Genomic DNA, 25,685 nt, shown 5'->3' with positions numbered 1-25,685 from the left:
TGTTTGATATTTTTGGGACCAAGTTATTATTTCTGAGCTAAAAAAAAAAAAAAGTACCCTCCAAAACATCTTAGTCATTTAAAAAAATAACCTCTTATATGAATTAAACCTAAGTACATCATCTTTTCCCTTTTACCTGTCCTTCAATTTCATTTTTCCTTATATATCCATCTGATCTGTTCTCTAAGATCTCAACTTTATCTCCAAAAGAGCTTTCTCCTTCACACGCAAATTATTCTTAATTTTGTTCTTTCAATGCGCTTGTTCTAAGATTAAAACATATTCTAGAAACACTCTAGACATTCTCTGATTTCCTGAACAAATCTGATTCCTAGAGACATAAGGTTCTAGGCACAGACTGTCTTATTAATCTTTGATTTTAAAACAATTTAAATCATGGGCGTCTGGGTTGCTCAGTCGATTAAGCGTCTGACTCTTGGTTTTGGCTCAGGTCATGATCTCATGGTTCACGGGTTCGAGCCCTGTGTAGGGCTCTGCGCTGATGGTGCGGGGCTTGCTTGGGATTCTTTCTCCTCTCTGCACCTCACCCACTCACTCAGTCTCTTTCTCTCAAAGTAAATAAATAAACATAAACTCAATTTAGATCAATTGCGTCTTTAATTTAGGCATTTTCCATTATAATAAGGGCTTGCATTTCTCTGCTTGGTTTTTAATAAAAGCCTTGTGCAGGTGTCTGCAAAGCTGGAGGCTTGGAAATCTAAAGCCATGGTCAGAGCCTATATAACTTACAAATCCAGTCAATTTTGGATCATATGGTAGGAGATTAGGCTTGAGACTCTGGACAGTCTATATTACTTCAAGATTAGTCTTTGGGCACTGCCTACACAGACTGGTACTAACAATTGAAAACTAGAACTTAAAACTCCAGTGCTCCATAGCACACATGCTGTGTAAAGAACCCACTGTAAAAGAAATGATAGAATTAGAAAAATCATCATTTTGCAGCCATTACAAAAAATAATAGGTAACAATTACCAATGAATACTAAACTGGTTAGATGAAAGACCGATGGGGAACTTTCTAAGAATCCACTGGCTGACAACACCTGAGTGGACTGTCAATTCTCACATCCCTAAAACTGGTACATGGATATTAAGTGCCTGGTGTGATACAACAGGGATAGTACTTCTTATAAATTATCCTTGACAAAAAATAATTTTGAACACAAATTTACTGGAACTTCTTACATCTACCAGTCTGCAGGAGAATGGGTGATAGAGGAAAAAAAAACTTTATCAATAATTTGAACACTTCATTTGTGATTTGCATGTCTTCCTTATTAAAAAAAATTTTTTTTAGGGGCGCCTGGGTGGCTCAGCCGGTTAAGCGTCTGACTTCGGCTCAGGTCACGATCTCACAGTCTGTGAGTTCGAGCCCCGCGTCGGGCTCTGGGCTGATGGCTCAGAGCCTGGAGCCTGCTTCCGATTCTGTGTCTCCCTCTCTCTCTGCCCCTCCCCCATTCATGCTCTGTCTCTCTCTGTCTCAAAAATAAATAAAAAACGTTAAAAAAATAAAAAAAAAATTTAAATAAAAAAAAAATAAAAAAAAATTTTTTTTAAAGTAATCTCTACATCCAACATGGGGCTCAAACTCATGACCTTGCGATCAAGAGTCACATGCTCCACCAACTGAGCCAACTAGGCACCCCACATGTCCTCCTTATTATAGATAACCTAGTCTAATGAAATGAGATCATTTATAATGATTACATAGTAAAACGTTATAGCCCAAAATACAAAAAGTCCTCACTTTATTTTTTAAAAAGTACTTTTGAAAAAATTTATTTCACCAGGGTCTAATCCTTTGCTGATGTTCAAATTTAAACAATTTTTCTGAGTCTGTCTCATAAGCGAAAAACATGAAAAGTTGCTTCTGTGGCATTTTCTTCTAGTTTTTCAAGCCCTCATGTAGTAGCAACTGGTTCAAAATACTGGTTTGTTTCAAAGCATGCAGTTTAGATGTATCTTCGCTGATGATGGTGATATTTCCATTTTGTTCCTGAGCTGTCAGGTCACTTTCACTGTCAGACAGTGTACATAGTAGAATATCGTTCTCATAGGTTGGAAAATAATACCTGAAAACAACCAAAGACATGTTGAATAAATCCAGAAAAGTTTCTAGGCAAATGAACATACACGTTACTGTAATTCTGCCAGGTTTCTTTGTCAACAGTTTCAACAGCATTTTGCAAAGGTGGTATGGGGAAATAACTTGTGAATTACTTTTACTTTGACCTCTACTGGATGACATCATTCTTGCTAGTATCCTTGCTAGCTGCCCATTTGGCCTGTGATTCATATTCCCACAGAAACTCACTACCTGAAAGGGCAGCTTACTCTAGAACCGAGCAGCTCTAGTTGCTAGGGATATCTCCATAGATAAAGCTAAAAATGACAACCCTTTCATTTTTACTCTAAGTCCCAGTTCCTCCCTAGAGGTTAACAAAATTCAAATATGGCTACTCTTTCGTACATTAATCCTTCATATATCTGATGAAAACAATTTCCCTTGAGAGAGTGTGTGTGTGTGTGTGTGTGTGTGTGTGTGTGTGTGTGTGTCTGTGTGTCCTTCCCAACCTAATCATTACTGGTTCCTTCATTCTAGGTGAACAAAAATCAAATATCTACAGAATTTTAAGTCTATTATTCTGGTTCCTTTTCTGGACACATTTAGGAGTTAGCTCTGGTGTATCTCTAAAGATTTCAACTTACTTAATGAGAATTATAGGAACAGGGTCTCAGGTCAATCCAGAACTGACTTTGTCTTTCACAAATCTAGGATTTTTTAAAGACGAAAATCTAGTGCTCTTCGGCTAGTGTTCGGGGGCAGGGGTGGAGTGGGGAGGGGGTGGTGGTGCAGATTTAACATTTTCTGAGAGGAACGTCCAGGTAGCTAGAACCCTATAACCTCTCAGAGGTTCCCTCAGCTGAGGTTGTCCAGACTGATATGAGGACCAGCCCAGAAGGCTGAACTGGCAAAGGATACCTGGCAGTCTGATACCACCTACAGAGGTATAGATCTGTGGGCCAACTGCTTAACATTTATAAAGTACTGAGATGCAAAGTATATACCAAAAGCCCTAATAGTTGGATGTTCTTCGACACAGTAATGTTATTTCTAGGAGCTTATCTAAATGAAAAATTAGATCAGTGTGCAAAAATGCAGGCGTATGGATAGTCATTGTGTTACTATTTATAAGAACAAAATGCAAGAAGTAATCTCACTATCTAACAAATTAGGTAGATCTAGTGAATGCGATATTTGGCAACCCTAAAAAATGATGCAATAGATGTATATTGGTATAGAAAAATGCTTACAATATTCTGTTAACATAATTTTAAAAATTGATACTTCTATGTCTACATCTTTATCTATTTTCATACCACAAAATCTGAAATAGCTGGTTACATTTATAAAAGGGGGATTACTTTAAAAATCAGGTTTAAAATATATATTTTTTAATGTTTATTTATTTTTGAAAGAGAGAGACAGAGTGCGAGTGGGAGAAGGGCAGAGGGAAAGGGAGACACAGAATCTGAAACAGGCTCTAGACTGAGCTGTTAGCACAGAGCTTGATGCGGGGCTCGAACTCACAGACCACAAGATCGTGACCTGAGCTGAAGTCGGACTCTTAACTGACTGAGCCACCCAGGCGCCCCTTAAAAATAAGGTTTTTGAAAATTTTTACTTTTTACAATAAACATACGTTTCTCTTTTCTTTAACTGAATAAAGGAACAAATAAGGGCTATGGAGCAAAGAAGTACTGAAAACATAGGACATTAAGGATATTGAGCAAAGAATTACTCACTCTGGTTGATCCCATATCTTTCTTTCAGGAAGCAGTGATGTATGTTTAGTCTCTTCCATGTGAGTCCTTAACTCTGCTTTGGACTTGAATTTCACATGGCAACTATAACATCTACATTGGTGAATTTGCCTTCGAATGAAATTGACCAATTTTACTTGCTGATAGAAATTCAATCCTGAAAATGACAGTTTACAGAATCACTAGACAACTGGTCAGACCCATTTTTGCAAAAGAGCCACTTCCCTTTATTACCCAACCTGAAGAGGCAGTACAATTGTAAAGCATAATAATAGATATCAAATAACAACAGCCAATACTCATATAGGGCTTATGTGCTAAGCACTGTTCTAATCATTTTCCATGTATTAATTAATTAATACATTTAATTCTTGAAAAAGTCTACCACATAGGTAGTACTACCATGTCCACATTATGTGTTAGGAAACTGTCCACAGCTACACAGTTTGTAAGTGGTTGAGGTAGGATTTGACATATATACATAACTGTAAGGACAGCAAAGTAATGTAACACTTTCCAGAGTCTAGGAAAATAGTCAGTGAGCTGAGGTGTGGGAGGTAAACTTTCTAATCTTTGAGCCATTAGCAAGTCAGTAATTTACATCTGTATGCCCCTAATCTTTCTATCACAGTGACACTGAGGATGATGCAATTGGGTACATCTGTCTATGGTAAATAATCTAGCTACACTGTCAAACAGTGCAGTAGGTGTTTTTTATACATTCTCCACTCCCTGTAACAGTCTGTTGACCTGAGGCCTTATGTCACACAGCCATTAAGGGCTGGGGCTGGAATCTGAACTCTGACTTCCAAATCCATGGTCTTCCCATTAGCCCCTTCCACTTTATGAAAGATACTAACCATTAACTTGTGTTTTATTTGAAGCATATTCATATATGTAGGAAAGAAGGAAGACCATATGAAACCAAAAACCATATTTGAACGTTACAGTTCAAAATGGTTGTGAATCACTGCTTCAGGCAGTCCTGCTGAGACCATCTGTGGAGAGACACATTTTGGCTGTGCACTCCCCAATCACGACTACTGAACGCAGGCATCGTCTACAGAATAGTGTATAAAAATGCAGCATCATGGAAAACAACTTCTGAATCAAACTTACCAAGTTCTGACTTTATTTTGAGGAGATCAAAATCGTGTGCTTCCTAAAAAAAGGAATGAATATCTGTGAGTATATAAATTATTTAATCTTTCAGGCTGAAGTTATAAACAGACAGCTTATTCATAGGAGTTTGAACACTGTTGAAACTCAGTCTCAGTTCATCATCTTCTGCTTCTGAAGTAGTCGAAATGTAACTGTTTCCCTCCCCACATCCAACTACTTTTTAAAGCACAGTCCAAACAAGTCATGCCAATCAGCTAAAACATTTTAATTATTCACAGTTTGTATCTACAGTTTTCACAATTTACTATGTATGCATTCTGCAGTCTGACAAAAGTATCCCCAGTCTCTAGTAAGACGTGGCCCTACTTACCATACTGTGCGCCTGGACTCGAATTATGGATATAGGTCCTTTGCTACACAAGCAGATAGGTGATTTTGCAAATCTGCTTTTCATTTTATGCTGTCAAGTACACTGCTTAATGCAAATTTCCCTTCACTCACATCTTCCCACAAATTACATTTCTTTTGATTTTTACAATGCAGACTTATTTTATTCTGTTCCACTCCTGCAATCGTCCATCTGGGTAAATGTTTGAACTTAAAAGCTTACAGAGAATAAAGACCATCTAACTCCCTGTGAAGGCATTTAGTGTCACATCAGAGGCAGGATGATTAGGAACGCCATTGACTCTTTATCTCCGAAAGTGACTGAGCAGAGGCCGTGGACACGGGTCAAGGGTGTTGCAAAGGGGATTCCTACACAGGGTGGGGGGCTGAGACTTCCTTCAGTTCAAAGATTTTAGGATATTATGAATTAATTTTAAATGCTAGAAACTATACACACAATACTATCAGCAACCTGTTTCAGAGAAAATTACTCTCTGCTTTCATAAGGTAAACGCTCGTGGCCTTTTGAATACCTTCTAAGTTCTTACTTTACGGAACTGAGAACAGTGCGTCTGAATGAGAGTGGGGAGAAGGTGGGTGAAACAGGATGCTCTGCATCACGGTTGGCAGAGACGGCCGGGGGAGGGTAGGGAGAGCATATGAGAATCATCCGGCAATATTTTTCTATTATAATCACCCCTCTCCCCCCAAGCTGCGCTACCGTCCTGAATCATTAGATGTCCCCCTTCCCACCCCCACCGTGCAGCTTAGGATCAGAGGTGTTGGGAGTGTGTCGTCTCTCAGATACACTGGCATGAGAAAAAGGTTTAGAATTATTACCTTCAAGCTTAATTGTAACATAAAAATGGCATCCAGAAAAGAACACACAGGCTGGAAACGCCCTCACATTTCTTCCCTCCAAATCGTTTTAACTGAAGGAGCTGCACAGCCACACCGTGCACCGTCTCTGCCTGTGTCCCCCATCTCATCAAGGGCTTTGTGAAGGGCAACTTTCTCCCTTCTGCTCTCCTTACCAGCACAGGAAGCAGTGGAAAAAGACTTAGAACCTGTCTGTATCTTGAGCACTGTTAATCATGGATACAGGTCCCGCATTCTAAATAAGAATTATCTACAAAGATCTGAGAGGAAGGACAGCACGAATGGTCTGCGAACTCCTATGCTGACCTTTCACATAGGTCCAGTGCCCTGTACTCAACTGTCCTGAGTTCTGGTTCTCCTTGACGGATCTGGCGGTCTCTTGTTTTGCTTATCGCATTTTTAGGAACAGGATGACAGAAATTAAACATAGAAACTGATAAGACTGCTACTGCTATCAGCCACCCTGCCAGAAGAAAACAAAATTCAGACGAATACAAGCATCTTACCTCCATGTGGACACATAATTTCTCAATTGTTTCTGCTTGCTTTTCACAAAATAGGCAGACAGCAGAGTCAGGGCGCTCTTCCCAATCAGACCAGTCGCTGTGTTAAAAAAGAAAATAGTAAATACGGAGATTCCCCTCACACAGTCACTTGGTATTACTTTCTCCTCCCTAGGAAACCCTGCCAATCTCTTTCAACTCTGACATCGCTGTAAAGATTGTCACATCATATTATGACTTTTTGATACAGCTTTTGAAATTCAGAGCAGCACCATGAAATTAATATAAATAGCGAACAGGTGCTGCTCCATTTTCTTCTATCTGCTTCTCTTCTGAGCAGCTATTTCACTGCAGAATCAGGATAATGTCTTTCTGACACAACCAGGTTTAATTTGCAAAGGAGGCCTATCAGAGATGCGATGCTTTCTCTCATTAGCCACAACCACTAAGTACACACGCTGTGAAGTGTGAGGCTGGGAGTATGTCTCTGCATGACAAACGGTGTGTTTTAAAAAGCAAATCATACATCCTTCATGTGAGAAATGCCGATCATTCAAATGGGACAAGTGTTAAATCTGGTGGTAGACAGAGAAGTTAAAAATCATACAGGACCCATATTGCCATTCCTGCCGACCCACCACCCCCTGCATTTATTTTTGGAGATACTGCCAACTTCTTCTCATTCCTGAGCCTGGAAAACTGAAATTCCAGGAGAGAAAAAAAGGCCAAACGGCTTTGAAGGAAAAGCGGATGAGTAACAGGGAATCCTTTTAGGTTGAAAAACACATGTCTCAAGCCTGTAACTCCAAGGAAAGGAGCTGTGAGTTTCCAGTGACTCGAGTTTTCAGTGACTCAATGGGATGAACATGGAACACGGTTAACTCCACTTCCATTATATTCTCTAATCATATCACTTCAAGGTCTGGGCACCAACCAAGTGAGCAAAACACCAATGGAAGGTATTTTTCTCTGCACTGTATTTTACCTGTGTGTCCAATTAACAGTTTTAAAGGCAAAACACTATTTAGTTAGAGTAACAGTTGCTTTAATGATTTTCATGCCGAAGTTACTTTGAATTCAAGTTTTTGCACTAATACATGGAAGGATGGATGGCTTAAAAAGAAAGTCTTTTTTATTTCTATTCTCTCTTTAGAATGATCATTTTAAACCAACTGAAGAAATGTTTTCCTACTCTTAAAACAACCACAATTAATTAGCAGCAGTAACAAGTCTTACTCTTCCTGATGGTCTAGCAACTCCCGATCATCTTCCAACTGAACTTCCTCCCACGATTTTCCAAGTTCCTTTGTGGGAAGAACAGAAGGATTAGAGAGCTGGAAGAAGCGGGGTGAAGAGGAGAAAGGAGAGAGAAAATAGACACAGAACTTAAAAAAAAAAACAACCATAAAAAACCCCCACAGAAACTCATACTCGGTGGTCTTAAATCAATACACGTAGGATTTATTAAAACAGTTATTTCGGTGACAAGGAAGGATGTATCCTAAAACATTTTTAATGTTTTTCTTTTTGGAGAAGCAGCAGTATTTTTTCAATCAAATTCCTTTCTCTTAAATGTAAACCAACATTTCTTAACCCTGGATGCACATTAGAATCTCTTGGGGATCTTTTTAGAAATCCAAAAATATCTCTGGATGGGGACCCTGAAACACTGTCCTAGCTGGACTGTTTCTCCTTGAGGTCCCCTACAGTCTATTTTTCAAACAGCAAAACACCAATGATCTTTCTAAAGGACAGTGATCTTTCTAAAGGACACTTCCCTGTTTGTATAAACCCTCCCATGGCTTCTTAACCACATGGAGGACAAAATTCAGAGGCCTTACCATGGCTTGTAAGATCTCCACGTTCTGCCCTGGCTTCTTCTCCATCCCTTAGGTCCCACCACTTTTTCTCTGGCTCAGTTTGCTCCAGACACATCAGTCTTTTTGCCTGAACACAGCAGGCTCACCTCTCCCCAGCTCCTGTACTTGTTGTATTCTCTGTCTGAACACTGCTCTCTCACATAACTGCAGGGTTCAGTCATTCTGGCATCTGCTTAAATGTTACCATCTCTTTTTCTGACTACTCTGTTAAAACTACACCCTTTCTCCAAGCTACTTTTTATTCCCCTATTATGTTTTTTATTTTCGTTAAAGCATTGATCACTACCTGAAATCAAGTTTGTGTTATCTATTTGTTTTCTTATTCGCTATTCGTTTTTTCCACCAGAATGCCCATGAGGACACGGACTTTGTTCACTGTTACATTTCCAGACCCAGGCATACAGTAGGTACTAGAAAGTATTCTTAAAATTAAATTATAACTGAAAAATCTAACAATTCAATGCCAATTTAGATTCTATCTCAAAAGGTTTTTGTAAGGTGATTAAATAAATTAGTTAACGTATGGGTATACCTCAGAAATATTGTAGGTTTGGTTCCAGACCATCAATATAAGGCAAGTCAAATGAACATTTGGTTTCCTAGTGCATATAAAAGTTATGTTTATATTATACTGTAGTATTTTATGTGTACAAGCATTTTATCTAAAAAAATAATGTACACACCTTACTTAAGTACTCTGAGAATTACCAAAATGTGACCCCAAGACATGAAGTGAGCAAATGCTGTTGAAAAAATGGTGCTGATAGACTTGCTCAAAACAAAGTGGCCACAAATCTTCAATCTGTAAAAAAATGCCTGTCTGCAAAGTGCAATAAAACAAAGGACGCCTGGATATAAATACATGGTACCAGGCAACAGTAAGTACTCAAGTATCTACTCAAATCACTTTTATTTCTCACAGTTCATGGAGAAGCTCTACCCATTTAGGGCTGTGTCTGGCAAATTGAGTCATAGTTTCAGCAAAACTTTATGGAGCGTTGAGTAGAAATCATTCCTTTTGGCCCAACCATTTCTCTTTTCTATTCTTGAGTCATTCTCTTGTCTTTTCTTCTCTCTCCATCCAACTTTCCCACTATGCCATGCAAAAGCAGAGAGTACATTAAAGAGGGATGTAGGAACAATAATGGACACCTTTTCAAGCAGCTAAACTATGGTTACAGTCAAGATTGACCTGACCTGCCACAAATACAGACATCCTTGATAGATATTCCTCCTTTGGAAAAAAAAAACCAAAATTTACTCTCAGTTATGAATATTTTTTTCTCTAAAAAGGTATTCATTTAACCAAAAACAAAGAACTATAAGGTCCATTATGATTTAGGAAAAAAGAAAATCTATCATTCATCAACTTAATGAGAGGTTTTGAAGCTGTCATTATCTATCAGCTAAATGATGCATAAACTCAGACACGCAGAGATTTACCATAATGTCATTAGAGATATTTAATTTGGAGTCTATAATGTATTTCCCAGAGTTGTCACGAAATGTCTGAACCTCATTATGGACACCAAGAATGGCCTCAAAACCGCCAACAGGATCTTTGTTAGTTGGAATTTTTGGTGATGAATTAAATCTTTCATGGATTACTTGGTCTCTCTGGACTTGTACTTTAAGGCCATTGCTGTAAGATATTAATTCAAGGAAGGACCATCTATTACCATTTTCAGTGATATGGGCAAATGTTGTTGATCAATAAATGTTTTGGCCAAAGAGACATAAAATATCTTTCAGTATCAAACTTCCAAACTCAAAGCATTATTGTGCAATTTTCTCAGTGTTTGGTAGAACACGTAGGAATTTTTCTAGGCAATACAGCACTAACTGTTTACCATTTGAGAGGAAAATGGAACTCCGTGATCATTAGTGTAGTAGGTAACAAGTGATTTGCAGGTGACATTGGCCCAGACTTTCCTAGAATGCTCTGCCGTGTACAGTCGAATATATATAGTTTATTATGGAATAAGACCCAAAAAGAAGAAAAAAAAACAAAACAGAGCACAGAACTCCCTAATTAAGATTCTGTGCCTGCTAATGAATCATGTTAGGAAAGCAAAGAATTAAAAAAAAAACAAAGTTTGGAAGGCATGTCAGTAAAGATGTTCAGAACACCCCCTCAACCTCCTGCATCAGATGGTTTATGATCAATGAGAGGGTGGACAAGAAAAACATAAAAAAAAAAAATCCTCTTCACCCAGCACCCCCACTGCTCCACACACAAACTTCTATGTACTTACACAAAAACCCCATCATAAACAGAGAAAGAAGTGTCTTAAATGTTAATAATTTCAGTAGAGAGAACTATAGCAAAACTATGAAAACAGGTTAAGAGCCCAATTCTGTTACAAATGGCTCTGTATATTTTAAGAATAAAAAAATAGAAATCAAAAAACGATAAAGCCACAGCAAAAACAGTTTCCTTTAGGAAAATTCAGGGCTTGAAACAGGAGTACCTTAGGAATAGGCAGCTGAAGGCTCAATGATGATGTACACAGTTCATTTCCCTCTGAGGCAAGGGAATCTGAATGTGAAACTGCCTGTGAAATTGTCCCCTTGGCCATCCCCCCTAGCCATTGAGCCCTTTTGTTTGTGAGAAAACAAAGAAAGAACCCGTAAGTAGGTAATCCAGAATACGCATAGGGACTTTTTATGTATTTGCAAGTCTGTTATTATTCAAAAACTGATATGAATTATTAAACATGGAAATCATCTCACCTAAGGAAGAAAAATGTATCTGTCAATTCGCTGAGCTCAGGAGAGCCAAAACCAGCCTCTGTCCTTAGCTCTCTCACCTTTGATGACTATCAGAGGGCATCTTGCCAGGAATATCCTGGATGCTGCCAGCACTGCTGGCCTGGAGATTATGTTTGGAGAGGAGGTGAGCAACTCTGTGGGCCCATGACTCAATTACTGCATTAATGTGCTACAGGAGAGGTCCAAGCATTAACTTCATACACCCCATTCCGAGGTGCTGAAATTACGTGCTTACATGCCTGTCTCTCATACCAACCTTTAAACTCTCTGGGAGTAGGGACTTAAATTAACCACCTTGCCCATAATATTTTTCTTCCTCTTCCACCAGTTTGTACTCAAATGTTTGTAGAATGTATAAAGCCAGTTAAAGTGACTCTTACAGGGAAGAGGATGTGAGAAATGGGTATGCAGACCCTGACGACTAATAACAATAGTTCTCTTTTTGGCCCACTTTCCTCAGTCATGTAAGCCTTTTCCCTCAGAGGAATACACAGTGAATGTCTCTCAGTATTGTTTTTCCCATCTTTGAAAATAAAGCAATGTCATTATTCATTGCTTAAACTCTTAGAAGAATTCATTCTTCATATTAAATATTTTTATGAAATATTAAATATTTTCAGTAATGGGGTCTAAAAGAAAACTAAAAGCATGCTGAGAAATCTCTGGGCCTCATTTTTCTCTAACTACACATTATTAATATTGGGAACAGTTGTTTATATACTCGTTCTATTTGTTATGATGCCTTTTATTTACTACAATACTCAGGATATTATTAAGGTTGATACTTCTGGTAAGCACTTCTCTATGTTAGGACACTTCTACATCTTTAGAGACTTTATTAGCTTCTTCAGTCATTTTTTTTTTTTAATTTTTAAAAAATTATTTATTTGCTTTTTTGAGAGAGAGACAGAGTGTGAGTGTGGGAGGGGCAGAGAGAGAGGAAGACACAGAACCGAAGCAGGTTCCAGGCTCTGAGCTGTCAGTACACAGTCTGATGCGGGGCTTGAACTCACAAATGGTGAGATCATGGCCTGAGCTGAAGTCGGATGCTTAACCTACTGAGCCACCCAGGCGCCCCTTCTTCAATCCTTTTTTGAGTTAAGTTTACATCATTCCAAAATGCTACAGCTAATCATAATATATTTTAGGTTTTGTTAAAAAAAATTTTTTTTAATGTATGTTTATTTTTGAGAGAGACAGAGAGCAAGCAGGGCAGGGGCAGAGAGAAAGGGAGACATAGAAACTGAAGCAGGCTCCAGGCTCTGAGCTGTCAGCAGAGGGCTTGAACTCACAAACCATGAGATCATGACCTGAACCCAAGTCAGAGGCTTCAGACTGAGTCACCAGGCGCCCCTAGGTTTTATTTTTTTAAATCATTCTTATTACTGTGGGCTATTTACCTCAGTGGGAAAGCATACAGGGCTAAGAAGGCTAAGGTTGTGGGTCAGAGCCCTTGAGGAGCTTGTTGAAGTCAGCTTTTCTTTGACCTTGAATCACTTTCTAGTTTGGTACAAAAGAGAACAGGCAAGAAGGTGATCATTATGAGTTCACCATCATTACTTGACCAAAAACTCAACCAACAAAGTAAGAGGTAGGTACTAGTATTATTTCAATTGTAAACATTGAGGAAAAATTATAAAATGGATATACAGAGAGGTTAAGTATTCTGTTCTAACTATGTGACCTTGGAAAAAGACCTGTGCCTAATCTCCTAATCTATAAAATGGTGATAAAGATAAAACCTGTGACATAGGGATATGGTTAAGAGTAAATGGCTTAATATAAAAACCCAAGATGGTGCCTGGCACATATCAAGTACTCAAATGTTGCTAGTTAAAAGAAAAAAATTACTGCTATTTATCACTATTTTTCTGAAGTGATTTAATTTTCATTTTATATATTATTAAAGTCTTTATATTCTCTTGAAACACTTCTCTTAGGCTATGATTCATGCCACATGACATCTGGGCAGTCAGTGGGCAGTAAAATCTAGCATGCTCATCTAGAGACAGCTGGTCCTTGTAGATAATTTCAGTTTTGACAGACACACTACTTGATGCCCAGAGAATAAAGTATCATACTTTTCTAAAAGTGCCAGCAGAATTTGAGTGAGCAGTCCTTTTGAAGTCTCCTCTAAAAGGTAAATACCTCCAGCTATATAATGTTCCGCTAGTCCCAAGGTCTTGAATATCATTTTAAAAGATCCCCGGAAGGAAGTACTGTTAAATTGCTTCCACAGCTTTCTGCAATAGGTGGTATTTCTTAGGGCTAACGCTGAGGTCTACTCCCCATTGGACTGGGCTGGCCCTGAAGCAGCGTTTGTTCTAGGAATGAATGACTGATTTCTAGAGAAGATTGAAGGACTCAGAGGGTGCCTTTGCCTTTAGCTAGTTGTAAAACATTTGTAGCAGATCATGGCAACCTCTTGGAGTCAATCTTCAAACACATGTCAAACTTGCTTCTCAAGGGGAATTTTACTTTAACGCTATAAGGTTTAGTTAGAACAGACAAAAATTCCACCCTCCAGCAGAGAGTTCCAACATATTTCAGGATATGCTTGTTTCTGCCCAACAGATAAAATGGTTGATTATAATCAGTTATGCCTTCTGTGGCTACTGAGTTTGATTCTAATTTCCTATTGCAAGGAAAAAAATAATTTCCATTTGCCTAAGAAACATGTCGGAAAGAGAACTCTCTAGCTTTCTTCTAATTCCAGCGGAGAGTTCCTTAACTCCTTTCTTTAAACGAGTGGATCCTCTCCTTTGTAATGTACAGCCCCCCCCCCCCCCCCCCACCGCAAATTCAACAGACTAGGGCAGGGCGCTAGCACTCCCAGTCACTGTGTCATTCAGAATCCCCTCTCACATTTCCAAATACCCCCCCAGTGACGCGTGCTGCACCAGCTGAATATGTTCTCTTAACCAAAAAGGTCAGCAAGTGGTTTTGAGGTTTCTAAGGAAGGAAAGCTTTTAATATATTTAAAATCCTCGACATGATAACTCCATTATTACGTTCTATTAGCCAAACAAATAAAAGTCCTCTTGCCTAGTGAAATGATTTGGTTTCTCTAAAATTTCCATCAAAGATATGCTGGCCAAGGAGGATGATACTTTTTTTTCTTTATGGGGAAGGGAAGATTTTTTTAAAAGGGAAAGAGGAAAGAGTAAAAGATTGTTTTTTTTAAAGGGTTATCTAGCATAGCACACCTAGCACATCCAGCTGTCAAGAGATGTTTTTTGTAGAGAATATAGTCTCTGGACTCAAGGTAATAGATAATATCACAAATGGGAGAGAATACGTGGATATCCAAGTACCCTATATCTATTATTACTTTTTTTTGTTCAAGATCACTATGAATCCTATAGGCATGACATTTTTACTGTGTAAAATTCTGGCAAATCAAAGACAAACCAAATCAAGTTGCGATTTATAAACTAACCATTTTAAAGCTAATCACTGCTTGAAAGTGTCCCTTGATTGCATTTTGACCTTTCTACTAATTGCTTGTTTAAATATTAGACAGCCCTTGGAAAGATATTTGTTCGTGGATATGCAAATTTTAAATTATGAAGAGAAAGGCTTACCAAATAATTGATGACATAAAATCGGTCATATTCTCTGTTCTTAGGATTGATCCTCCGATGCTGTTTTTTCCTCATATGATCTTTAAGCGTATTTTTGTCCCTGAAGGTCTTCTCACAGTATAAGCACTGCAAGCTAAAAGAAATACACAAACGTTGACAGATTACACAAGTCTCTTGGATAGTTGCTGCAATAGCCCTTTATTATTAAGTCTTATGATTATTCATTTTAGGTCACAAGGAATCTTCAACTGGGATATGACATCCTTGTTGGAACCCTCTCACTTTATTCCTTTGACTTTGTGGGATGCATGCGTGGTTTATTTTGTAGTTGGCTAAGTTAGCCAACTTGGCTATGCAGTTCAAACCGTGACAAAGATAGCTAAGATCCAAAAATTATTTTAGTGTTTTCTATCAAATGATCTCTTCTAAAAATGAAAACATAGGCATGTTCTTCAAATAATTATGCTGATTGATAACTAGCATTGGTTGCCTCCACTGAGTACAACAAATTAGCCCATGCGTAGATTTGCAAGGGTTAATTCCTAGTTCCAGTACATATTTAACTATGGGACTTGGTCAAGTTACTTGCCCTCTCTGTTGTCATTCATTTTCTACTGAAAATGAACAGATTGCTAATAAAATATCTTCCTCATCCTACGTCTGACAGTTCATATGGCCTGTAACTTCTCCCTAGCAGTCTAGTTAGAGTTCTACTTGGAGTCACACAGGTTATGTCTAATCTTCCTTCCACATGAAAACTCTCAAATGACTGAAATCAGTTCAAATTTTGAATTCTTGTGTCATCACTACTAAACACCCTTTTAACCATTTCTTGTGTCACAGAAATAACTATAGTTTATGGGATAAATAAACTAATTAGGGATATTCATTATGCTAATCTTGCTAGAAAATACATCTAGTATTATTTTATAAATGAAGGATCATTTAATATGAGTGAAAAGACTTGTTGTAGTGGAGTTCTGGTACCAGAATTTGAATTCAGAACTTTTAATAACAGATCTGTGTCAATTAATACATTTTTCTTAATGTTATTGCTTCAAATATTGTGGGCTGAGATTTTATTTGAAAACAAAACCCAAAAACCAAAAAAACCTAGGTTGTGAGAGAAAAATATTGGGCCCTGTTCTAGAAAGAAAAGTAGATAGATTTTTGAAAGCCATTTTAGTGACCCAGACAATTTCTTCCTTACTTTAACAAGCTAAGCTCTAGATACCCATGGTCACCAGAATATGACCTTAGGAAAAGTGGAGTGTTATGATATATAAATGTGAATAAATACTAAAAGGTAAAAGAATGGATATAGTATGTTATGTCTGATATAAAGCTGAATAACATACAATTTGACAATATATTTACTAAATATGTGAAAACTTATACTGTAAAGCAAAAGAATTACAAATACAAAATTAAAAAATGGGGAGATACTAATGAGGAGATACATATAAAGATTCAAGGAAATTTATAATGTTTTATTTCTTTGGTTGGACGGAGAGAATACTCTTCTACCCTATATACTTTTTTATGGTATGTACATTGTTGGTATATATGATACTTTTATTTAAAAAATGGTAAAAGGCAATATGATCTAGACAAAATGAACAGCACTGTGATGCAAAACGTGAACTTTTTCCAACATGAGAAATGAGAAAATTCCATTTTGTTAATTACTTCTTTTAGATTAATTTTTAAAAATTCCCAACAGACATTTAAAAAAATTCCCAACAGAATTGAAAATTAAAATAACTGCAGGATATGTTTCGTGAAAAAAAAAAACTTACTTGTCGAGCTTTTTCTGTAATGTGCACAGAAGTTCATTGCAGTTTACAATGTTGTCTGGCAAGCCAATGTTGAAAGCATGTTCTCTGGCCATGTGGTTCAAAAGAACAGATCTAGGAAGAAATATGAGCAATTTATACTATTTATAAATCATCTAGTAAAAAATCAGATCAGGAATAGCATTTTCAAAATGATAACACTAATCAGAAGTACATGCAAAGGTTAAACACTACAACACACTTTTGGGCTATGAAAGAGTGATATGTTATAAAGTATTTAAGTACACATATAATCACATGAATTCTTTGTAAAGTGAGTCCAAATTTGTTCCATTATTTGCCAGTGGACAGGAATATACTCTATGTATGAATTAGTTTTCTCTCCTGTAAGTGAAAAAAACATGCTTTGCTGACTTTTCCAACTTATCATGGGAGGAGGAAGAGACAACTGCCAAAGGGAAATATGTCCTGCTATGCATGTCCTGGAATCAGAGACATTTAACTCACTATTGGACAGAGATCTGGAACCCACCATTCACACATCAATTATATGCAAGGGTTTTGACACACTGAATACACAGTCACCAGGCTGTTGAATAGTTTATGTGGAAAAGGAAAATTTTATGTAAATTTATCTAAGTTTTAGATAGCAAAAATGCTTATGTGTAAAAATATGTTATTCTTTTGGGCCATTATCACAACTTTATTTTTATGTTTGTTTGTATGTGATCCCTCATCCAACATGGGGCTTGAACTCACGACACTGAGATCAAGAGTCACATGCTCTTCCAACTGAGCCAGCCAAGCACTCCCTTTATCACAACTTTAGTTCATAAAATAAAGGTGACAGTTTTGGGGAACTCATTAATACACAAACCATTGATAGACTATGTATACTGATACATTATACAGTTTATTTTATCTACTTTGACACTTAGCTGACCCAAAATAATTGTTTCTAGGATTATTATTTTTTTTCCTTTAGAAAATGAAATAAAGCATCCATCCCTATGAGAATGTTGTTTTTTTTTTTTAACTATGTAGGGTCACATTTATTAATCTCATTGTTAATATGCTCTGTTTGTCTAAATGCTTAACTATTGACAACTTTGAATAAAACTAGTATTTTGTGGAGTATTTCACAGTACCTTTTGGCACAGATTTTTCTCTATGCCAACTGACCTATATAAGAATCAAATCTTCATTAGTGGTGTTCTAACATCAGTGTTTCAATCAAAACATTTTCTGAATTCTAGCAAGTACTTTATCTGTAGCTATCCTCTCCTTTTCAGTGTTTTCCAGACAATAATGCTCAATAGAATAACATATTTTTACACATAAGCATTTTTGCTATGTAAAACTTAGATAAATTTACATAAAATTTTCCTTTCCACATAACTTTGTGAGTTCGAGCCCCACATCGGGCTCTGTGTTGACAGCTCAGTGCCTGGAGCCTGCTTGGGATTCTGTGTCTCCCTTTTTCTGCTCTTCCTGTTCACACACAACATTCTCTCTCTCTCAAAAATAAACATAAAATAAATTTTTTTTAATGTTAAAAAAAATCATGTACATTTGTAGGGGCACCCGGGTGGCTCAGTCATTTGAGTGATGGACTCGTGATTTCAGCTGAGGTCATGATCTCACGTTTTCATGAGTTCAAGCCCGCAGAGCCCACGTCAAGCCCGTGTTGTGCTCTGGCACCAGCAGCACAGAGTGTGCTTGGGACTCTCTCTCTTTCCCTCTCAAAATAAATATTTAAACATTAAAAAAGTTTAGAAAATGATGTACTTCTGTAAATATTAACTGTTGTATAATGAGAAATCTGTCTGGCCTTTGTCTTTGATTCCTGGCATAGAGCTTCTAAAACCCCAGGAACTTACTATTATCTTTGTTATGCTAAGGAGGCAACTCACCATAGGCCCCTAGCTAGCTTCAGAATGGGGGCTGGTCAACAGAAAGACTAACAATGTGATTAAAAGATTGAGATTCTGAGCCAGTCAGACCTCTAGAGACGGAAGGGGTCTGGAGACTGGAGATGGGAGCAGTGTAGAGATTAAATTCAATGACTGAATCAATCAAGCTTATAAAATGAAGCCTCATTAAAAACTCTAGGCACCAAAGCTCAGTGAAGATTCCTGGTTGGTGAATACCTTGATGAGCTGGGTAGGTGATGTGTCTTGATTCCTTGAGGAAAGGGCATAGAAATTCTGAGTTCAGGACCCTACCAGATTTTGCCCTATACATTTCTTCATTTGGCTGTTCCTGATCTCTTCACTTGGCTGTTCCTTTATAACAAAACTGCAATCCTAAGTATACCACTTTCTGAGGTTTGTGAGTCATTCTGGTAAATTACTGAACTATGCAAATTACTGGCAAGAATCTGAATTTTTAGCCAGTTGGTCAACTGAACTTGTGGCTGGTGTCTAAAGTAGAGGCAGTCTTGCTGGGAATGATGGATGCCCTTAAACCTGCAGAGTCTGATCCTAACTCTGGGCAGTTAATGTTAGAAATGAATTATAGAATGCCAGTTTGTGCTAAGGAATTACCAATACCCCAGTTTTTGTTTTTGGGTGTTTTTTTTTTTAGATCTTTATCATTAAAAAGTTGTTTTTTTTTTTTTAAAGTTTATTTATTTGTTTTGAGAGAGGACAGAGTGAGCATGAGCAGGGAAGGGCAGAGAGAGAGAGGGAGAGAGAGAATCCTAAGCAGCCTCTTTGCCGTCAGCACAGAGCTCGATGAGGGCTGCATCTCACAAACCATGGGACCATGACCTGAGCTGAAACCAAAAGTCAGATGCTTAACTGAGTGAGCCATCCAGGTGCCCCTAGATTTTTATCATTTTTAATATTCAAAAGTCAAAACATCAAAAACTGCTAAAGGTTTAGGGTTAACAATATAGAAGGGTGTGTCTGTAGTAGTTCATTGTACATGGTCTTGCCTGTCAGCCAATTTAAAAAGTCCTACAACATTAAACACAAATTTATTTTTGGCATTAAAAAAAAAAAAAGAGAGGCAAATCAAGAAATAGACTCTTAACTGTAGAGAACACACTGATGGTTACTGGAGGGGAGATGGGCAGTGGGTAGGTTAAATGAATAATGGGTATTAAGGAGGGCACTTGTGATGAGCACTGGGTGTTGTATATGGGTGATGAATTACTATATTCTACACCTAAAACAAATATTTCACTGTACTGGAGACTAAAAAGTTGGAAGAAAGTAAAAGAAAAAAAAATTTTAAAGTTACTCCTCTTTTCTGCTTACAGCCACTATAGTCCATGGTTGATATTAGGCATATTAGAAAAAAATTACTGGTAATATAGCAAAGGGTCCTGAGCCAACCGACAGAACTTAAATTACATAAGCATTATGGGTGTTTTGATGAGTTTTCAGATGAAAAACAATAATATTTAAAGACATGCACAAAGGCAAACCTGTTCCCGAAAAATTCCTCATTGCAAAACATACAAATACCATGAAAACTGTTATCATTTCTTTCTTGCTGCTGTTGTTCCAGAATTTCTTTCTGTAAAACAGAAACAGATATTTGATATTATCTTTAATAAATGCACAGTTAGTTAATGAAAAATGTTTTAGTCTAGATGGGAGGAATCTGCAGTAGAAGCACAAAGGGAGTATATGAATTCTGATAATATTTCACATTTCTACATTTCTGTCCTTGTATCAAAACTCCAAGTCTATACTGTTAAATGCTAACAGAACACTCCATTTGGATAGCTATGCAGGAATCTCAAGGTCAACTGGGTCTCATTATCCTTCCCTACCCTGGCTTTCTTCCTGTTTTTATTAGTCAACTCCTGTCCTCGCCCTCTTTCCCCCAACTGCCGCCCCCCCTGCCCCCCACCTCCCGAACAAAAATGTGGTAGCATTTTTGATTTGCTCCTTTTTGTACTTCTCAGTTTAGTCTGTAATCAAGTTCTGATCCATTTTTCACTTGAACTATCTTTGTATTACTTCTCTCCACCATTCACAATATGATCACCCAGAGTCTAGTTTTTAATCAGTCATTATGGGATTACTATAAATAAGTCTCCTAGAGGTCTCCCTGATCTCAATCCTTTTTTTCATCATATCCAGCCTTTTTTGCTGCCAGAAAAACTTTCTTAAACAATGTTTTCATACACAATTATCTTGTTCTTCAACTCAAATATGTTTTGGTAGCATCTGTTCCAATCAGGGTGGTTCCACACACCATTTTTCCTTGAGGTCATTTTATTTCTCTTTGCTTTTTGCCTCTTACAAAATCTTACCTGTAATTAGGATTCCCATTTCTATCATGCAGCCATTTCTACTACTGTAGAGTTAAAAGCTCAGACTCTGAAAAACTGAGCAGACCTGGACTTGAACTCTGGCTCTCACTGGTACTCAATATTTTATTTAACTTCTTTAATCATCAATTTTCTCATTTTTTTAAAAATTTTTTTTAACGTTTATTTATTTTTGAGACAGAGAGAGACAGAGCATGAACGGGGGAGGGTCAGAGAGAGGGAGACACAGAATCTGAAACAGGCTCCAGACTCTGAGCTGTCAGCACAGAGCCCGACGCGGGGCTCAAACTCACGGACCATGAGATCATGACCTGAGCCGAAGTCGGCCGCTTAACCGACTGAGCCACCCAGGCGCCCCAATTTTCTCATTTTTGAGATAAAAAGAAATACCACATGACAAAATTGTTTATATGATTAAATCATATAATTTATGTAAAGAGCTCAAATTGTTCATGGGTCATTAAATGCTGGATATGATTGTTATCCAGCCAACTTCAATTTCCACTGTTTGTTACCCATCATCTTTGTCAACTGTTTGCCTGCTTTGCCTTTTGAAGGGTTATGAAAACTTCTTGAAGTTAAAAGAAAGTCTTTATGCTGTTCTTATAAGTGGCATACTACTCCCAGCTTCTCTAATATCATGGAGCTCAAAATAGTAAAGTTTATAAAGTTTATTGTTGAATCTATGAATATTTACAGAATAGCATCAAAATGAGCTCATATCTAGAAGCTTAATAGATTCCATGTGGCATTTCTGGAAATGTATCACCAAACATCTAGAACTACTAATTCACTTGAAGAAAAAAAATTAAGAAATTACCATGATAAAAATCAACTCAATGAACTGGTTTCAGCCATGATGGAATCATGTATATCCCACCTACCCTCCGCCTATAAAATAAGTGGCTTCATATATTTTATGTTTTCAGACATTGGATAATAGACAGTACAGGGTTGTGATCTGTAAGAGAAAAAAATAATACACTGCCAGTTTTATGCTGGGTGGTATTTTCCAAATTGCAACATAGGGAAGTTAAACCCAAATAAGATGCAGAGCTATCTCACTGGATGAAGGTAAAAAAAAAAAAAACAAAACAAAACAACAAAAAACAAAAAACAAAAAAACCAGAGTCAGGATACTAAAAAGCGAGTGTACCTTGTGGGACAAGGTACTAGAGAGGAGAGCTGAAGAGGAGCTGAGGAAACCTGAACTACTCTACTCTACTGGGATTCTTTGCATCTCTGTCCAAATACTGAGCTGTACATGTACCAAAGGACTCTATGAGTCCTGACGAAGTACTTTCCAGGGACTGGGAGGCTTACTGGAGATTCCGGAGGTTACAGCACTGGACTCTGCTGGAGTTCTGACATACGGAATGAAAAGATCTTGCTCAACACTTCAGGCATATACAGCAAATACAAAACAAACTTTTTAATTTTTTTCCCCCTAAAGTTTGTTTTATTTTGAGAGAGCATGTGTGTGTGCACGAATGGGGGAGGGGCAGAAATCCAAGATCGAATCCCACAGGGCTCGAACTCCTGAGCCCTGAGATCATGACGTGAGCTGAAATCAAGAGTCGCTTAACTGATGCTTAACCAACTAAGCCACCCAGGTGCCCCAAAACTTTTTAAGGTTATGAAGGTCACAGTTTTATGGTGGTAGCAAGTAGACAGATAAAAGCAAGAGAAATAAAAGGGCGAAGGCTGATGTATCAGAACATTTTAATTATTGCTTTTTGAATTTAAGTGAACCTTACATCAAAAATGAAATGGACAGTACAAGTCAAATAAAAGAGGTATCGGAAAAGGAAACTGAACTTTTACAAACATGCATTGTTTAACTGAATACAAAACAAAAAACACATTTTATAACCCTATGTCAACAACACTGTTAGCAGCAAAAACAAAAACCCAGCAAATAAAGCTCTTGATAAAGATCCCTATCACTACTGGTGCATTAAGGCCAATCATGGACCTTCTCTGCCTGTTCCTGTTTTCAGTGCACAAGACCCATTAGTACTCATTAAAAGTCACCATTCTGGCTCGTATTTCTCAAGCTTGTGATGATATAACCCAAATTTGGCTAAAGAAAAATCTTACTCAACTTAATATCTCCTTGGTTTGGCTCAGCACAAGTACAAAAGACTTGTGAGTCTAAACCACAGTGATGCTAAGCTATCTAACATTTACTTTGGCCAAATTTCAGTTTTATCAACTGACCGTGAATGGCAAAACCTCAGTATAAACACTAGAAGTGATAAAAATTGATTCTTCTTAGGAGAGTCTAATTTACTCTTTGGTATGTTCGAGCCAGCACGGGATAGTCAGGACAGTAAGAAAAATCACTTTAAGGGCAAGTAACTAAACCCAGGCTGTTTTGTTCTGGAGCCCCTCCCTTAGCGTGAGGGCATGGGACTAGTATATCCATACAGTCTACAAGCACAATGAGAGAGACAAAGACTCTGGAGTATTCTTGGTATCCCTGGTCTTGCAGGCCCCATACAACTCCTTTAATTTTTCCCCAGGTTCATTTCTTTAAGAGCTGCCTTTTGTGCACAGAACAAACTCTTTTTAAAACTCCTTTCCAGACATTCCTCCAGAGGCAGCTACTTAAACCATTTGTTGCCCCACCTCTGCTTTTTGTTGATTTCATGTGCATAAGACTTTTCTCATTTTAAAATGATCAAGTCTAGGAAGAGGAGAGAATCCAAAAGAAAAAGAATGAGTCCTCCTGTCCATTTTTCCAGTTTATGAAGCTCGTCTAGATTTGATAATATTAAAATGAGAAAAATCTCATGCACATGAAATCAACAGAAAGCAGAGGTCCATAAAGAAAAATAGTTTTTCTTCTTTCTTCCTTCTTCCTTTGTAAAGCTTGGTATCTGATTAGTTGTAGCATATATTTTAACTCACTTTTGGACAAAAAAATATAATATTAAGAGACAATCCATACAAAGCTTCACAAAGATGTGTAAATCAAAGCCTACCTGCTTTGTGGTTTTATTTTTCTAAAAAAAAATCTCATGCTGGGTAGATATTTATTCAGATTTTATTCATGGATTTATAGAATAAAGGGATGAAGAGAATGTAACAGATGTTATGTGTTTGAACTTCTCAAACTTATCTGATGAAATCAGATGAAATTTTCATTACAAAATAGACTTGGATAAAAACCATAGTTGTAAGAATACAAGATCAGCTTATCTATTAGGCAAAGAGTCATAATAACAAGCTGTATTTTTGTCTAATTGGTTTAAAATGTCAAGAATGGTAGCGAAGAGGTCAGGGCAGAGTGTTTCATCTTTATTCATAAGCTAAAGACCGGAAACATTAATGAAACAACAGATATAGCAGATGGCATTCAATAGTCATGGGACTAACATACATACATAGGTAGAAAATGAAAATGTGAGTAAGGCTGAAAGTTATAAAAGTCAGAAATTCAGGAAAAAGCAATTTAGAAAATCTCAATTTAGTTAAGTATTTGTGTACAGGAAAGCAGAAACTAATGCGTAGAATAACAAATCCAATGGAAATAGCATGCATTACCATAAGGAAGTAAAACTAAGGCTAATGTTATTAATTATAGATAATCAAAAACATTCTATAGATACTGATACACTGGATTGACAAAGAGTTTCCCATCTGCACAACTGCATGAGTGGCTGTGAGAGAAAACAGCACACTCCAAAGGATCCTCTCCAAGTTAGTCCACAGGCAGAAGCACGGTGGAACCTGTTAGGCATTCTCAGTTGGGGAGATCAGCCGAGCTCTTCCAAAAGAGGACACAAAAAACATCCCTACTAAAGTTAGAGTGGTGGCCCAAAGCCTCCAAAGAAAGGCAGCAGTATCTTCTAGTCCTACTGCTTTCTATTTCCAGAACCATGGATTATCTCTGAGGTCTTGGGGATTATTTCATTCACACCTCCACCTTGGTCCAGTAAGTATTTCAGGCTGCTATGAAACAATGGAGCATAAAAATGAGAGTAAAATAAGGATAAAATAGGGTAGGGTGGGCATGTAAATTGAAGATTAAAAAATAAAAAGAAGAAATATGTATGTACAAATATGCACATACACAAACTAATTCAAACCTAAAGGTAGATCCCAAATTTGGCTATCAGCTTTAGTAGAAAGGGTAAACAGATCAGAAGGTGGGGGCGGGGGGGGGGGGAGTTGTGCAACAGAGTTTGACTGGCTTTGTCCCCTATTCTTGGGAGATAATGTCTAATCCCCTGGCATTTCTTGAGTGATTCATGTCCTTGTTATTCGGGGTGAGCATTTAACAGCACCTGATACTTAATGCTAATGAGATAACTCAGGATGGAGGCTGTCATGCCAAAAAGTCCAACCACCTAGTGGGTTAGGGCTTTGAGCCACATGATCTCAGCCTCACCTCAGAAAGAGGGGGAGAACTGGAGGTTGAGTTCAGCTATGTGGTCAACCATTCAGTCAGTCATGCTTAATGAAGTTTCATATGCTAAGTGAAGTTGGTCAGTCAGAGAAAGACAAAAATCATATGACTTCACTCATATGAGGACTTTAAGAGACAAAACAGATGAACATAAAGGAAGGGAAACAAGAATAGTGTGAAAACAGGGAGGGGGACAAAGCAGGAGAGACTCA

The 25,685-nt window shown here is 37.6% G+C and overlaps 1 protein-coding gene across 2 annotated transcripts in view; it reads right to left on the bottom strand.

The window, feature by feature from the left end:
• Positions 1 to 878: 878 nt before the first annotated feature.
• ZNF277 (zinc finger protein 277) overlaps positions 879 to 25,685 on the bottom strand; it is a 113,426-nt gene continuing 88,619 nt past the window's right edge. For both annotated transcript variants that reach the window (XM_049641707.1, XM_049641708.1), the window contains exons 5-12: positions 20,205 to 20,296; positions 16,775 to 16,885; positions 14,976 to 15,108; positions 7,976 to 8,043; positions 6,743 to 6,839; positions 4,968 to 5,010; positions 3,831 to 4,005; positions 879 to 2,095 (exon numbers count right to left, since the gene is read on the bottom strand). In XM_049641707.1, the coding sequence (XP_049497664.1) occupies positions 1,909 to 2,095; positions 3,831 to 4,005; positions 4,968 to 5,010; positions 6,743 to 6,839; positions 7,976 to 8,043; positions 14,976 to 15,108; positions 16,775 to 16,885; positions 20,205 to 20,296 (906 nt within the window). In that variant the 3' untranslated portion in view covers positions 879 to 1,908. The remainder of the gene's footprint in view (positions 2,096 to 3,830; positions 4,006 to 4,967; positions 5,011 to 6,742; positions 6,840 to 7,975; positions 8,044 to 14,975; positions 15,109 to 16,774; positions 16,886 to 20,204; positions 20,297 to 25,685) is intronic.

Source organism: Panthera uncia, chromosome A2, assembly GCF_023721935.1.
Source record: "Panthera uncia isolate 11264 chromosome A2, Puncia_PCG_1.0, whole genome shotgun sequence".
NCBI lineage: Eukaryota > Metazoa > Chordata > Mammalia > Carnivora > Felidae > Panthera > Panthera uncia.
This window is presented reverse-complemented; position numbering and strand designations above follow the sequence as displayed.